This window comes from Aquarana catesbeiana, linkage group LG08, assembly GCF_042186555.1.
Source record: "Aquarana catesbeiana isolate 2022-GZ linkage group LG08, ASM4218655v1, whole genome shotgun sequence".
In the NCBI taxonomy this organism is placed as follows: domain Eukaryota; kingdom Metazoa; phylum Chordata; class Amphibia; order Anura; family Ranidae; genus Aquarana; species Aquarana catesbeiana.
The window spans coordinates 100,136,333-100,153,457 of NC_133331.1; the positions used below are offsets into that span (position 1 = coordinate 100,136,333).

At 39.4% G+C, this 17,125-nt stretch overlaps 1 protein-coding gene across 5 annotated transcripts in view; it reads left to right on the top strand.

Annotated features, from left to right (window-relative positions):
- Positions 1–17,125, top strand: part of FGFR2 (fibroblast growth factor receptor 2) — a 134,149-nt gene that overhangs the window by 35,602 nt on the left and 81,422 nt on the right. For all 5 annotated transcript variants that reach the window (XM_073596228.1, XM_073596230.1, XM_073596229.1 and 2 more), the window contains exon 2: positions 7,778–7,990. In XM_073596228.1, the coding sequence (XP_073452329.1) occupies positions 7,846–7,990 (145 nt within the window). In that variant the 5' untranslated portion in view covers positions 7,778–7,845. The remainder of the gene's footprint in view (positions 1–7,777; positions 7,991–17,125) is intronic.

Sequence of the window (17,125 nt, forward strand, 5' to 3'; positions counted from 1 at the left end):
GGAATAGTGTCCCAAGGGCTTAATAATGACAAGCATAGGGCTACATCTGGCCCCCCTTAATCTAGCAGACAAAATTTTCACTATTCTTTATGTAAAGCACATCTGATGCATATTACATCTATTTGTTTAGTGTTGCTGTGGGTTACTGCTTGATGTGCTTAATTAACGAATCGCTTCCAGTCTGGAAATTCCTGTACAAATAGGTTATTCAATTGAAACAGTAAAAAAATATATCAACTTTTCTTCCATTGCCACAGCTAAGTTATGATGAAAATTACATGGATGACATAATGGGGTGTTTGACACACATTTATATAATTGATCACTTCGTATAATCAAAGATGACATCATTACTCTGATAGGACGTGTCGATTAACATTGAATGAATGGTCACATTCTGTGGGTAATATGCATTTTCTGTAAATACCCTTTGCTTATCCAATCTCGGAAGAATGTCATCTGAAATGGTCATATCATGATTGTTCCAACCTGAGAGTTGTAAAAAGTTGATCACCTAATGATCCAGTTTTGGGTTGCATGTCCTGCAGGATGCACTTCGGTGTTGGCATTCTCAGGCTTTATTGGAAATGACTTAAGACCTTGGCAAAAACCATGTGGAGCTACTGCTGGGTTATGTGACCTAATGGCATTCCAGTTTCAGGTCATGTAATCAGTTACCAGCCAACCACGAACACCCAATTTTTACAACTCTAGGGTGTTTGTGTTTTTGGTGTAGTATTACTACCCTCAGCTCAGCCTGCCTCAGGAGTGCCAATTTAATAGTTATCTCTTAAATCAGACCTAATTGACTAACAGTTTAGGTCTGCTTTAAATAGCTGTAACATATTTTGTATGGTGTTTGAGTGCAGGTCACATTCCATATCCCTGTTTATTTATAACCAGATAAGGGTTATCCATGTTACTACAAGTTGAAGCTGTCTAGAGTTGTAAAAAAAAAAAAATGATGCAGTGAAAGTGTTAACATTCCATTAACACATGTGCAGGTCCAAAGTTATTTTTTTTTTTCTTCCTTTTCATGCCTGCACTTGCATTCAGACTTGCACAAAGGTAACTACACACCCGTCCACTCTGGAAAGTGACGTTGTGTATTCCTAGTGGGGGAAGTTCAGAAATGCAGCTGTAAAAACTTAGCAGGGTGAGTGAGGAATCTGCAAACAACCCTTCATACACCTCAGCAGACTCCGAAAAACCTCCTGGAGCTCTGCCTGGCCCAAGATTGCTCGATTTCAACTTTAAGTTATAATAGTAGGGATTAAGATTCACGATTGCCATCTGTCTCTGATTTCCAGGGATGGTCCTAGGTATTGGAGATCAGTCTGGAAAATGTCTGTCTGATGTGAGAGCATGGAGCCGCTTCTCAATAAAATTCCTGCTCTTAGAAAGTTTTATATTGAATTCTTGTGAGCTCTCCTGATTATCTTGACTTTATAAACATACAATCTTTTCCCGTAATTTAAATTCTACATTTACAGGGGACCAAAGTCCACCTGCTGAGTGAGCCCAATTTAGCTCCCGTCATTCATCTTGTACAGCTGTTAGGCCCTCTTGCTAAATCTTTCTGGTTTGCCAGTGTCCTAACTGGCCTGCAGAAATTACAAGCCAGTGTTTCCAGTTCATAAGCATGGTCTTCTGTAATATGTGAAATGGCAATACAGCACAATATCATGTGACAAGAGGTTGCAGTGTTGCTGCCAGAAGCACAGTATAAGACTTCATAGTTTGTTGCACTTAAAGTGGAAGGCAAGTCAAAAACAAACTAATCTTAAAGTGGATGTAAACCAGAACATTTGTTTTATATCATACTGTAGAGTATAAGATTTCCCATCATTTGAGCCCAGTCTTGCCACGCAGAGTTAATCCATCTCTGAGCAATCCTCTTTTATTGTTCAGTGAGATAAATCTTGACAAACAGAGAAAAACTTTGTCAAATCCTCCCTCTTGCTGTAAGTGACAGGTGATTTACATATCTCGTGCACTAGCCTAAGACATGCATTATTTTTTAATTCCCCCCCACACTCCTTTCTTCTGCTGCTGTGCCAGGATTGGCTGTTCCACACCTCAGCATAACTGGGTATGCTGAAGTCATGTGGTTACTTTCCTGTCTTTTCACTGGATGTTAGGGATCATAGCAGAATTTCAGTGTAAGAAATACACAGGAGAAAATGCATATTGACAAGGGGAGTGTAGAGGTGGGCGGGGAGTCTACTGACATCACGACTCCACCCACCGAGCTCCAGACAACAGACCCACCCACAGAATATGCAGTTTTTCAGCTCTCATAACAGACAGAGGGGAGACATATATGACAGGTAAAGATGCATGCAGGAGGCATGTATATCCTTATAGATAACACCTAATGGCAGTAGTTTAGAAAGGGTGACATTGGGTTTACATCTACTTTAAATGTACTCCCACCCCCATTCTACATCTATTCTATCTACCCTGTAAAAGGAAAGATGCCTATGATGACTTAAGTTACAATTTCATTCTGTTTAGCATTAGCAGATCATGAATTGATTTCTGTTGTCCCCTGACAAAACACGGAGAGGATCTGTTCTTAGAAAGTGTGCTGTGTGAATGTCACAAATGATCCCTGTAATTTGCCTCATAATTCCATCGGCTCCATCTAGTGGCTACAATGTGGTATTTTCATGATTGAGGTATTTCAGGAAAATACCACAAAATGCCCACTAGATGTAGCACCTATTAAACGTATTAGCAAAGTTGGGGGATTGTTGATGAAGGCTATGTGAATTTTTTTCCACCTTTGTTTTCTCTCCCTGTACTATGCAGATAATGTAGACTCTCTATAGGAACCCTCTTGTTGATATGGGGTACGCAATTGCAGCTGTTAAATGCCACAATTTTACTAAAGTGTGTACAGTAGGATGGACCAGCACACTCTGCATTCATGTGGCTGCTTTTAGTTTAACTCAGGAAATTACAGGATAAGGTGACAACCATGCAGCTAAACTGCATAAGTGTTGTCAAACTAGGAGAGGAAGTGTATGTTGATACACCTTCCTGCTATGATTTATCTAAAAAAAAGCACAAATGAAAAAGAATTGAGGGTTGTGGTTTTTTTTGTTTTGTTTTGTTTTGTTTTGTTTTTTATGTTTTTACATTTAGGTTTCATGTACACTGCTGCTAGTAAATGGACGTTTAGGAGCAGTTGGGTGTTTTTTTTTTTCAGCTGCTCCTGAACTCTCCCCTGTTATCTTATCAGTACATGTACACAGGGTCGTTTATAGTCTTTTCTAGGCAGTTAAGTTTAGAAGCATTTTTTGGAAAGCAAAAAAAATGCATTCAGGACGGATGTTCAGAGGCATTTGAAACGCCAAATGCTAGTAACGGCTTGTAAATGCAATAACTTGCCTTTTTAGCTGCGTTTTTTGTTTCCAGGTTTTTTTTAATGGAGATACATTTTTGACTATTTGAAAAAAAAAAATACTTGCAAATGCGGCAAAACGGACGTTTTTAAACGTCGGTTACTATCTGTCAAGTTTAATGGTTCAGGAGAGGTTTTAAAACGTCATGTGTACATTAAGCCTTAGATGCACTTTAGGCCCCTTTTTATATGGGGCAGACTCCGGCAGCAGATATCCCCGCTGAGCAGGCAGATGATCATTTCCATCCTGCAGTTTTTAGCGGACAGGATTAGATCGGATTTTAGCAGACACGTGTCCCCTGACATCCGCCACTCGAGATCAATAGATGGCCAATCTTTGTGAAAAGGGCCTTAAGCACAGGTTACTGTTACTGAAAGCCACAAGTCAAAATAATCTGTAGATTAATTAGGCCAGTGTTTCTTAAACTGTTTTTTTTTTCAGTTGCGGCAACCTTTAAAATTTTGCACAATCTTGAGCCAACCCATTAAAATAAAGCAAAAAAAGTAAAAAAAAAAAAAAAAAAAAAAAAAAAAAAACAACCTTGATTAATAGTTTTACACATTGCAGCATTATCCACACACGTAGGATATGCAATATTAAAGGTGATCTACTCTTATAAAGCAAATACACCGTTGCACACTGGTACTGACTAGTTTTTCAGAATTTCTCCTCACCCCCCAGTTTCTCTCCCCCTATCAACCAATGTGACTACAATGCTAATGGTGAGGGGCAGAGAAGGGGGCAAACAAGGGTTTTGTGCAGAAGTCCTTATCAACTGATGACATTGGTTGTTGGGATGCTGACCCACACGGTGCCCAAGGTTGTAATGCTGCACAATAAAAACAACCTTTGTGGACAGTTTGGGGCAATTTTTAGGCATTTTACCAAGGCACCCTGGTTAAAAAAGGCTAGATTAGGTGACATGCCTAATTGAGGTTATTTGCAATCAAGGGAAGTCAAACTTTGGAGGCTGAGGAGATGGGAAAAGTTAATGCTAATCTTACCTGTGTCATGGAAAGTTAAGATTTGCAGATATTTTAAGCCACGTGTATCTCTACATCTGCTGATAGTTTTGACATAGTTTCACTGAAAGTAACCCTTACCTTTTTTTTTTTTTTTTTTTTTTTTTGTGTAGTCAGAATTGCCCAGGTTTATGGTAGGTGTGTGTATGTATATATGTGTGTGTGTGTATGTGTGTGTATATATATATATGTATATGTATATATATATATTCTCCTGCCAAAGAATTGACATGTAATCCAGTTTAGTAAATGTTCCATGATGAGATTGTAATGAAGTATTGTGTTCTGAAAGTGTATAATGAATAGTTAGCTTAGTTCCTTTGCACACATGTAACTCCTACTCTTCCACAGGCTTGTACTAATCCAAATTGCTGGGCAGCCAATGTGTTTAAACAAATCAAAGTTCAGCATTTGGAGCCTTGGGAGTCGTTGAATAGATGCATGTTTTCTTTGGCTTTTTAAAGAAGGAGCCGGACCACATTAATATTTATCAATGACTCTGTGTTTTTGAGTTGAGTGACATATGTGAAATATCTCCAGGGTGTATACTTAAAGTGAAATTGAACTTCTTTTATACATTTACGGGATTTAGCAAACTTTACTACCGATTTTAATATTCTTCATCTTTTCTGTAGCAGTTGAGACAGGGCATTTCAGTGCACTTAATAAAGTCTTCAATAGAAAGTTCTGTTTTTACTATAACCACACAATTGGTCCAAAAGTAAGGATAAGAGGCGGTGCACCGTGGTATCTCTTTAGGGGTTCAGCATTTAACAAAATATGTAATTTTAATTAAATTCTCATTACAGTGAACCAAGCTAAAATTTAACTTTCCAACCTGACACCAAGCTCTGTGTATATTTGTGGGACAGGCTTTGAAACAATTACTGAAGCAGGTGGATGGAAATTCAGAGACTTCCAGGCTACAAACACACTATTTTGATTGCATCTTAAAGATGCATTAAAATTCTGGGGAACATTTGAAAAAAAAATGACTGACTGTAGACTTAAATGAAAATGGTAGAAAAAAATGGAATTACTTTTTCTACAGATATGGCTACTTTTAACTGGGACTTGATTACTTTCTTACTATCCTTTGCATATTGCGTGTACTGTATGTGTATATGTATGCAAAAGGTTTGCGGTTTGACCTGATGGATTGGATGGAGCTAGAGTTTATCAAGATTATTTAGTCTTTGTTTGCATAGGTGCTCCATGCATCTCCAATATTGAGAGGTCCACCACTACTGCCATAAACCTTAATTACATAAACCTCTTAAGCCTGGTACACCCAGCGGTCTGAATGAAAACAAAAACTGAGGAGCTCGGGAGGAGCCCTCTGTACTAACCATCCGAAATCAGTACAGCGATCTCCCCACTGAGTTATTTTGTTCTGACGGGGGTGCCCTTGGATGAGGGCGCTGATTGGGTGCCGATCAGGGGACCTTTTTTCGGTTATGCCACAGAAATTGGCCCGGCTGCCGTACACACGGGCTGAATGTCGACTGGTTTCTATTAAACCGGCTGCTGCCTCCCGATATTCGGCCCGTATGTGTGGCGCTTGTGTGTATGTAGCCCCTCGTTAAATTGTTTTACAGGTATTTAATATTAAAAAGTGTATTACATCCAATTGTAACCATTTTATTTCAATCGAATGATGGGAAACATGTAGTCACCCTTTAATTGGCCTTAGCAAGTTGCAGCTGAACCCCTAGGTTTCCCTTCTTTTTTATTTCGAGAACTTGGCAGCCAAGGAAAAGTTTTATTTATAGTTTGTAATTAACGAAGTTAAGGCATCTACCTACAGGATTATGAAAACTTCCTTTCGTGTGTATGTATATCTCTCTCCCTTTTTCTGTGCTGCTTCTTTCTGCTATATACCCATCCCTTTCCTGTATCAAACCATAAGTAAGACCTCTGCCTGGCAGTTTTTAAAAGTTTGCAAAAGACGGTTCATAGGGTTACTAAATGATAACAAAGAAATTATCAATTAGCGCGGAGAACAATAAATAAGTGTCTATGCTATTAGTAATAACAGCTTGCTGTCCTGCCAACCACTGGAAAAGTGATTTCACAGCACCTCAAAAGAAATTTAAAAAAATATGTAAATTAGTGTAGCGCAGCAAAGATCAACATTTTTTTTTTATTTGTTACTAAATTGATGCCTTTTCATCTTTAGCCTACTCTCTCTCGAGTTTTTTTGGTTCTTCAACACATATATTTAGTGAAGCCAACCACACTTAATTTTCTGATGAAACCTTCCCAACACATCTCCATATTAAAGCATAGGTCCATAGTTTTGGAGAGGAGGAATTTTTATCACTGAACTGTGGCAATAAGCTGTTCTTCGTGTGGTTACTATGTTTGCTTGCTGTGCAGATTTGCCTCCTGCCATCCTAATAAAACTAGATTAAATGGAATGAATAATTTCACATTTTATGAAAATTGAGAATAAGGGGGCTGAAATAGTTTTAATATGTTTTGCACTGTGAAAACTTATATCACAGATGGACTTCAGTGTGATGACAAAAACAGACATGGCTGTAACGAAAATGGCTAATTTAAAACATGGTTGTTGATGTTATCGCATATTTATTTCATTTAAACTCTATAGTGCCAACACATTTCTCTGAACCTTGTAGAGTACATACAACCAGCCACATCAGTACCTGTCCCAGCAAAGTTTATAGCTTAATGTCCCTACCACAGCGCTACAGTTAAACACACTAGGGCCATTTTATGTTTTGGCTGGATAACCCACCGGCATGTTTTTTGTACTGTGGGAGGTAATACAAGCAGATGGTGTTTCTGGTTGGCTTTTAATCTGTGATCCTGGGCTGCAAGCAAATGCACTACCCAAAATGTGTTTTGTAAACCTATTGCCTATTTCAAAGGTAGCGGTCATCCACAAAGAGCCAATGGCAATCACTTTGTGAGTGGAAACCAGTCTATAATTTTGACGGGAACTATTGCCACAGTGATGTCTGTAGTTCCAGCGAATCCATATGTAAACTAGTGATAAATTGAGTTGGTAGGAAGGGGTTTAATAAAAATGTATTTTCTAAAGTCAACACATTCTTGAATCTGTTGTCAAATGCTGCAAAATGTATGTCAATGTAATGTATAGTATGTGAGCTAGCTTTCCTTCAATAACACAATTCAGAAGGCACACCAACCTAAAACTATGACTGAATGGGATGGAAGTCTTCCACTTCCCTCACAATACTTGAGTTGATTACTGTAGGTTATTGCTTTTTGTATATTATCACTGTTCTGGGTATTGGTTTACTGAATGACCCAAAAAATGTATAGATTGATATTTACCCTGGTATTGATCTTTTGCAGGATCTCCCACGCAGACTTGTGAACCACATAGTGGTACGTTCATCTCATGCTTGCTCACAGCCAGCTGGATGGGGTCGTTCATGGTGCGGCACTCACGAAAAGCATGGGGCGGGTTCATTGACAGCATGCTTCTTCTTTGCTTGTTCTCGGTCAGCTTGGCAATTGCCCGGCCATCTTACAGTCACGTAGAGGAAACCACTGTAGAACCAGAAGGTAATCGGAATACTGTGTTTAAATATTTCCTCATTTCCAGAATGTATTGTTACAATTCTCAATCCTGTGACTTTGGCTACATATTGGTGGCTGTGTTTGGTTGGTCTAGCAAAAATCGTTTGAATGTAATTCTTAAGGTAATGACCATGGATGTATACACACTAACTGAATATTTGCAATCCAGCCATCAAGCAAACCTTTTAGACATGCATGCTTGTATAATGAGTGTACATGTTTGATATAGATTTTATTTATTTTAGGTACTTGTATAGCGCCGTCAATTTACGCAGCGCTTTATATATACATTGTACATTCACATCAGTCCCTACCCTCAATGAGCTTACACTCTAAGGCCCCTAACTCACATTCATACATACTAGGGACAATTTAGACAGGATCCAATTAACCTACCAGCATGTCTTTGGAGTGTGGGAGGAAACCCATGCAGGCACAGGGAGAACATGCAAACTCCAGGCAGGTAGTGTCGTGGTTGGGATTCGAACCAGCAACCCTTCTTACTGCTAGGTGAAAGTGCTATCCAGTACACCACTGTGTCGCTATATATTTTTGTTTTTTACAGAATTTTCCAGAATTCTTATCTCCTTCTAATGAAATTGGCTTACTGCATTTTCATTTGGTTACATGTATGTGTAAAGGGATTTTAGGAGTCAAGTGTTATTATAATACTGGGGATGATCATGTGATTATAGCAAAGCCAAATATTCCATCTAGCACTGGATTAGTCTACCTCAGTATACAGAGTAGTAGACTGAGGCATGTGGGAAACTCCACTGGAAAGACATGTACTAATGCTAGCATGCACCTAGGGTAAGGGAAGGTGGCCTCCTGATTTACTTCGGTGATGACAAAGCAAGTCACAAATACTGACTCCCTGTATACCAAGTGCTTGCATGTGAAAGAAGACTGGAGTCACTGCCTGGTTACTACAGACTGACATTTTTGATTTATGGCCCTTTTTTTTTTTTTTTTTTTTTCCCATCATCTTTACCATTTTCGTTATTGTCATAAGTTTAAACTTCAGTTAATTAGTTTACAGTCCCCAAATAGTGTACGAGTGCTTGTATCTTCCTACCCATGGATATAATGTAGTCAATTGGGAACTTCTAACTTCTCAGTCAAATATGTCTGCAATATTCTATTACATTACATTCACATCCAAGGGTTCATAATTAAGCAAGAACTTGTACAAACAATTACCCCATGATTACTGTGATAGACTTACATGCCAACTTATGTTTTTGTGTTCCGTTTAGCAGTGGAATTTGCCATTCTGTGTTTGTTTTTTCTTAAAGTAATTGTAAAGGTAATTTTTGTTTTTTAAATAACAAACCTGTTATACTTACCTACTCTGTGAAATGTTTTTGCACAGAGCAGCCCCAATCCCCCTCTTCTAAGGTCCCCCGTTAGTACTCCTGGCTCCACCCCTCTTCTGATTTTAAATCTCTTATAAATTGGTGTCAGGCTAAGAGTGCTTTGATTTAATTGATTTAAGAAAACCGTGTCTCTTGTATCTAAAGGACATGGCTGCTGTGGTTGGCTGCTCTTTATGCATGCCTACCTGTTTCAAAAGTATAAAGACTAATACAACAACTAGAGGACTATGTTTGAGTAATCTGGTGCCTTTGCATATGCTTGATGGGCTTTAAGTGCTTACCACTTCTCTAGGATGTGCAAACAGAGGGATTTAAGCCTCCCTGTACAGCACAAGAATGTTTCAAAGATCTGATGACACCTGTCTACTAAAGGCAAACTCCCTTGCACTTGTAAAAAAAAAATAAAAATAAAATATGTTAAAGTAAACCTGCCACAAACCAGTACAAAGCTAACTGACCACTAAAATACGTGACTGGAGAATCTCTTGGTTCCAGCCTTTCCCGCCTAGTATCAATAGTGAGCTTCAACAAACAGAACTGTTTGGCACAATCTAGACTTTTACGGGTTACGATTCAAGATTTGCTAGAACTTCAGCTGCCAATATCTATGGATCGACTGACTGTTCTGACCCATAGTTTCACTGAAGGTAACCTTCAGGTATATGCTCTGTTTGGATTTACTAGGTTTATCCTAAATTGGATGCTCCCTCTTCCCGTAACACCTTCAAATTCAGATACCAAAGGACTGATACATGGGAATTCTCAGCCAGCACCAATGTACTTAAAATGATGTCATAGTTGATTTAAAAAAAATTGACAATGTGTAGAGTCTGCATTTTATGCATATTTTCCATCACACCGTTTATATAGAAAGGTATTGCTCTATGTGTAGCCAAACTACACCTTCACGTTTCTGGTGAGAAAGGTTCATCACTCATCTTTTTGCCCTTTAAGTTGGCCTCCTTTGAGAATTTCAGGTCCAGGTTCTTCCCTTGCCCAGGGGTAGCCTTTGTAAGGCCTTTATGTTGAATGTCCTGCAGGGGACACTTACACTCTGATGTATCTTATGTCTATCTGTGCACTGTATCTGTGTATCTGTGCACTGTGGATTCCAGGCTGTCAGTCTGTCTGAGACGTGAAACTGAAAGGTATGGGAGCAATGCAGCTCAGCCTGTCTGTAATGTCTGTTGAGAAGAGCACCACACCTGAAGCTGACAAATTCTCCCTCCAGCACTGCACAGATTGAGTGATCAAGTCCTCCCCCTGCAAATAAAGTAGAAGTAGTAGTGATAATGATAACAACCTAGGTTAATTTAAAAGGGGCATCATTATTATGTTTTTGACAAATCCATCATTTTCTGGATGTTTCAATGTAACATTGTATCATAGTTAACTTTTTAAAACCAACACTTTTTCTAGCTCTATAAATATCAAGCAACCTCATACCCCTGTGTGTGTTTGTTTGTTTGTTTTTTTTTTGTTTTTTTTTTACCCCCATGTGCTTGGAAAGTTGGGATTACAGGCAAAGACACGTGTAAACATTGCATAGTCTCTACACTTTCTAAAGAAAGGGCCAGTTTACTGTCCTTCAGACTTTAGGGTTGACTGGATTATGCTTAGTGGGAGTAAACAATGCCAGATCTAGAGAAATAGTTGGTATCGGGAGTAATAGTGACCCGTCTTTGTTGTCGGTGGAAGGAATGGTGCCCCATTGTTGGTGTCAGTGGCAGGAGAAATGCCTCAGGGGTCAGATAAAGGCAAGCAAAGGGCCACAGTTTGGAGACCACTGCTGTAATGTGAGAACATGGAAGGCTTTGTATACCTGTTTGATTCAGTCTCTTAAACTAGAACTAAAGGCAAAACTTATTCTTTTAGTTTTGGATAGGGGGAGATGGAATACAACACCTGTCAATTTGATTGCTGTCTTTGATCCATGTTAAGGAGATTCACCCTCTGTTTGTTTGTCCTGTTTACTATTATCTTTAACGTGAAAGTAAAAGAAAATACCATATTTTGGGTTGTCCACAGAAAAGTAATGGAGGGGAAATCTTCCAATGGGGACACTAGTTCTGCTGACCTTGGGGTCTCCAAAAGATTCCCTTAATTTGCAGGAATTTCCTCTCATGTCCTGTTTGGCTATGGGACAGGAAGTAAAGGGGTATCTCCCCAAGAAGACAAAGATGGCAAACATATCTTACAGGTGTTATAACCTGCCCTTACTCCATCCAAAACTAACTAACAAAAATGTTTTGCCTATAGTTCTACTTTAAATTCCTTTCAGTAGCCGTAAAAAATATACCAAAAGTACAATAAACTCTGGCAATTATTGGAGAATACAAACTGACACCCTGCAACACCATAGCCATTGGTAACTTAATATGTTGAAGTTGATTTGAAGGGTAAGGAAACCTAGACTGCAACTTAGTTGATAAAAGAAGGCTTTGTGTTTGCTAATATTTATGTGTAAACTTTGAGTGTGGGTAGTATGGTTGGATATATTTGCAGTGCAATAGTTTCTTCATTATTAGATTAAAAGTTTTTTTGCTTTAAAAAAAAAAAAAAAAAAAAAAAATGCGTAGCTTGGTCTCTGCATAGTATAGTTTTGAGCAAAGTCTTCAGCGTCTACAGAGTCTACTTTTCTGGGAGTTTTAAATGACATTCCCTGCCATGTGCTGTGGTTCCTTCTGCCAGCCTATGTCACTACAGGCCTCAAACGTTATGTAGTTTCCCAGTAATGCCTATTGCAGGAGCCAGCTACTACTAAGAAGTTGGCACTTTAACTTACCCCACCTACCTCCGGTGCCATGTTATTGGATACTAAAGGCATACATTACATTTACTTGTAAACAGCAAGGCAGGGAGGATTGGAAAGGATGGCTTAAAGCGGGGTTCCACTCTCTCTGATAAATTTTTTTTTTTTTGTCCAAATGACATTGATTACTATATAGCAATAGAGAATTCACCTGTTCCGTTTTTCAGTGACATTGCTGTTTGTTTTGGCTTAATAAATGAACTTTGATAATGAAATCTTGATGGTTGTCATCTTGCCTGTGGGCATGTGAAGCCCACAGGCATCCTCTTCCGGGATACGGTGCTGCTGATCGACCAGCATGCACCGCCCGTTCTTTTCAGATCTCGCGCATGTGCATTAGTCTGAAATCGGAGCGCCTTCAACAGCTGACGTCACTCCCACTATGGAAATCTCTCGACTCCTGGAACAGGCCGCCGCACTGACTCCTGGGAACAATGACACAAGCTCCCAGGAGCCAGTGCGGCTTACAGGAAGTGAGTAATTAGCCGCTCTAGACACGCCCCTAACCGCAGCCTGTGCTTCCTGAAAAAAACAAAGAGAGCTTCAACAACAAAGGTAAAGCCTGCAAAAAAAAGTGCCCTTTTGTCATTAGGACATTGCGGTAATCAGCTGCAGTTAGTGTAGAAAAATCGGGTGGAGCTCCGCTTTAAAGCTTTTTTTTTTTTTTGTAGCACTCCCCCCTGATTTTTGGTTTCAGAACACTGTGGAAGAAAGTTGATTCTGCAGGTGAGCACTGGAAAATCTAGATACTAGTTTATAGAACTTGGGGCTAGTGCAGGTTTACTTTAAATTAGTTTGTGTCTTGGGAAGACCGGTGACTACAAATTCCAGAACCTTATTTTTAAATAGTCCTGTGTTTTGTTTAGGTGTCAGGAGTCCAGCTCCTACCTTGCACTGTCCTATTCATCATAACGTAAGGTTAGGAAGTCATGTCCACTGTTTTATTAAAGGATTCAATAGTTGTAGCAGAAGTAGTCTGAGGATGTAATTGTTTTAGTTTTCTCACCTTCAGGCGTGTGTGGAGTACTTGTGTTTTCCTATGAAACCTCTCATGTAGAAATATGTTGGCCTGAAAGTTATTAGTGATGTATATAGAAGAGTATGGAATTCCTCAAAGGAAATGAGAAAATAGGAGCCAGAAGCTCTAAGAGTCCTGGTGTTTTTCTTTGTATTTTACCTTCCCTATGAATGAGTGGAGTCACTGCTACCGGTCACACAGATTTTGTTCTCCTGTGTTTACTGCATAGCACTGGCCATGCACAGCTTATGTATTTTTGAGAGGCCCGGGCTTCCTAATTTTGGTGCTCATTCTTACACGAGTTGAAGAAAAATGTGGCTTTGGATGCACTTAATGAAAGGCACATTGCAGTTCATCTTTTACATTCAAGCAGGCAACATTTCCCAGCATGCTTTGTGAGCCAGATGAACAGTCTGTGCTGGGATTTGTGACTCCACAGTTGTCAGCCACAATGTGCATTGGCTTGCTCTTCATGAAATCCAAATGTGAAATAACCTGTTATTTAGAAGAGTGATATCCCTTGTAATTGTCCCTTTTCCAAAGCTTATAAAACTGACTATTGTGTAAAGAATATAAATAGCAGGGAGGTGCTGGCAAACAGTTTTTCTGGTGCTGTCCTCCAAGAACAGCTGCCATGCAGACACCTTCGTTGTAAAATGACCTAGTGTCAAAATCATGAACACAAATAAAATAAAAAAAATGAGTTATTGGATGTGGACTCAATTTGCTTATATACCAGAATGCCAAAACAAATGTGTTCTTTTCCCCAAGCTTCTCGTATCGGCCTTCTCTTTCCAAGTTATGCTTACTATCATAGTTAAATGTCCTCTCATTTAGCAATTGCTGCATTGGCTTGGTGACCATGCTAGTGTAATACATTTTTACTTGTAAACGTTTTAATTTTGAATAGGCAATTAAAAACATAAACAAGAAAATATCAAGCACAGTGGGAGCTATTTGGAATGTAATTTTTATTTTTATACTGCAATATTATTATTTTTTTTTTTTTTTTAAATCCTATTCCACCCGGTCAAGACAAGCAAATCGGTCACATGTTGCTTTATCAGGTCAAAGTGTTTGCTGCCTCTATGAACCTAGGTGTCCTCTCTCAGCTTGACCACAATACAAACGGGACAATCTCCTTACCAATTTTGCTTAAAGGAGAAGTTCACTTTTTAGAAATAAACATTTTTGCAGGTAAAAAATGTAATTTCTTTTTATTTATTTTTTTGGAGCCTGTAAAGCATTGTACCAGCAATCAGATCACTGGTGCCATGCAGGTCTCCTTCTTCAGATCACTGTGTATCTGTGCCCGTACATCTCGTACGGGCACACAGATACAATCTAACAGGAAGAATCAAAGATCTACCACAGCGCCAACGTAGTTCATTGAGAACTATAAGCCGACAGCTGCAAAGGATGTCGGGGCTTGTAGTTCATTCACACAGCAATGTGAACGAATGATGCGGCTGTGTGGGCGGAGCCCTTCATGGCCACGCTGATTTCAAAAACCGAAAGCTAGTATGTGGAACTTCTCCTCCTTGTACTGATGTCACGGAGTGCGGGGATCAGGCAGCAGCTGCAGCATTGTGAACATGTTACACGTTCTACCCTAAAAACGGGTGGAACATGTAACATGTTCTCAAAGGTAAACGTATCCTTTTTAAAGTGTAATTAAAGGCAAAACCCTTTTTTTTTTTTTTTTTTTTGATAGTGGAGATGGATTAAAACAGCAGTCAGGTTTTTATTGCTGTCTGTGCCCTCATTAGGGAGACCCCCCCTCTTCATTTGTCCTTTTAACCATTATCGAAAGTAAAAAAAATCCCAAATTTTGGGTTGTCCCCAGAAAAGTAATAGAGGGGGAATCTTCCAATAGGACAATAGTTCTGGTGACCTGGGGATCCCCAAAGAATTCCCTTAATTTGAAGGGATTTCCTCTTACTTCCTGTTTTGTAAGTGGTGAAGGGAAATAAAGAAAAAAAGATTATAAAAGTGGTGAAGGGTAATCTCCGCAATGTGATACAGATGGCAAAAAATAATCTTAGTACCAATAACTCTCCCTTGCTTTATCCAAAATGGTGGTGGTGGTGGGGGGGATTTTGCCTATAGTTCTACTTTTAAATTTAACAATTACCATATAGCCCTAAGACTTACGTAAATCATTGGTTTACGTTTATTCCAACACGTAGGCCCTCAAACTGCATAGCTGGTAAATAAAAGGAGATTGCAAAGCTGGTTTTTAAAATATTGCCAGCTTTATCTTTCAGTAGAGGGGAGAAGGGATTTAGAGGCTATGACGCTACTTTGACAGGCCAAGGGTAACCAAATGCTGCATTCGAAGGCTGATATATAGTCACTCTTGTCTTGTTGCTCAAAGTGACCAGTCAGGATCTTTGATTTATTTTGAAACCTGCACTGCACAAATGACAGTTGGAAGGAGATTGTTGCTTGGGGAAACCATGAATATGGTCCATTTTTCACGCATAAGCCCCAAAATGGCTGCAAGTATCTGTGGCTGCTAGATATAAAGCCCCATGTACAATGCTGCTGCTAAATGGACGTTCAGAGGCAGTTGGACACTTTTTTTTTTTTTTTTTTCGACTGCCCCAGAACTCATTCAATGTTATCTTATCTTATGTGTACATGTACACAGGTTCGTTTACTGTTGTTTTTAGGCAGTTGCGTTTTTATAGGCCTTTTTTTTTTAAAGCAAAAAAATGAGTTCAGATGCCGAAGTTTCCGACGTATCAGACGCCAAGCCACGTTTCGTTTTATAGGCATTTTTTCCTTTTTGGGCATTTTTTTTAGAAACGCTTCTAAATGCAAACGCGACAAAATGCTGCTAAATGCGGCATGTAAACGCAGCAAAACGGACGTTTTAAACGTGGGTTACTATCTGTCAAGTTAAATCATTCAGGAGAGGTTCTAAAAAACATCCCGTGTACATGAAGCCTAAAAGGTAATGTTGGTGGATTTGAAATACCGCTGGCCTGTAGAGGCTGTGTAGCATTTGTGCCTGAACTTGTAAGTGGGGGACGTGGTTTGACAGATACACAGCACCGAGCCCTGTGTAAACACCCTTATGTAAACATTGTCATATTGTATAGCTGGCTTCTCACTGTGCATTCAGAGCAGGCCAACCATGACCAAGTACAGCGTGTACAGGTATTTTCCTTTTTCTTGGGATGCTACCTTGATTCTTAACTGAGCTCCTAAAAGATAGTAGAGGGTGTGATGGTCTTCTTAAAGGGAACCTGTGCTAAAAGAAAAAAGTGGGCTGCCATTCATGGCTTCATTCTGGAAATACTTGTTTCCTGGCCCTTTCTGGCTTCTAAGTCACCGAGGAGAAACAAGAATGCAGATTAGAAATCGGAGTGTAACCTGAACTGACAATCTGCATTCCTATTCCACATATATCGAATAGAAAGTTTTAAAGCCAAGGGGTCAACTTGACAGGCGAGGGTGCATTTTTTTTCTGGAGCAAAGAAATACCTGCCTCGTGATCCATTTTCTGTTAATAGACTTGGCATAAAGTATAATTTTTACAGTCCAGGTTGTTAGCATTTCAGCTAGTTTGCAACCCCACAGCCAGACCACTACTCTTTTCAAAGGGGAGGTCAGTAATTGCACACAAATGGCCACTGCCCCCACCTATAACAGGCCTTTGCAGCAAGGAGCACATAGTAGGGCAACACATGTCAAACAAAACAAACTAAAATTCCCAGCTCAACTTACCGACCAGCCTGCAACCAATGGAATTATCCTGTCTAACAGTATGCGTTAAAAACAGGAGTTTAGTTTGCATACATTTGCAAATGCATGCGTCAGTAAAAGCAGCCTCCATATGTTTCAGGGTTCCTTCAACCATATCTTTGTCATCAGGCCGAAGTTTGTTTGTTTTATTGCTATAT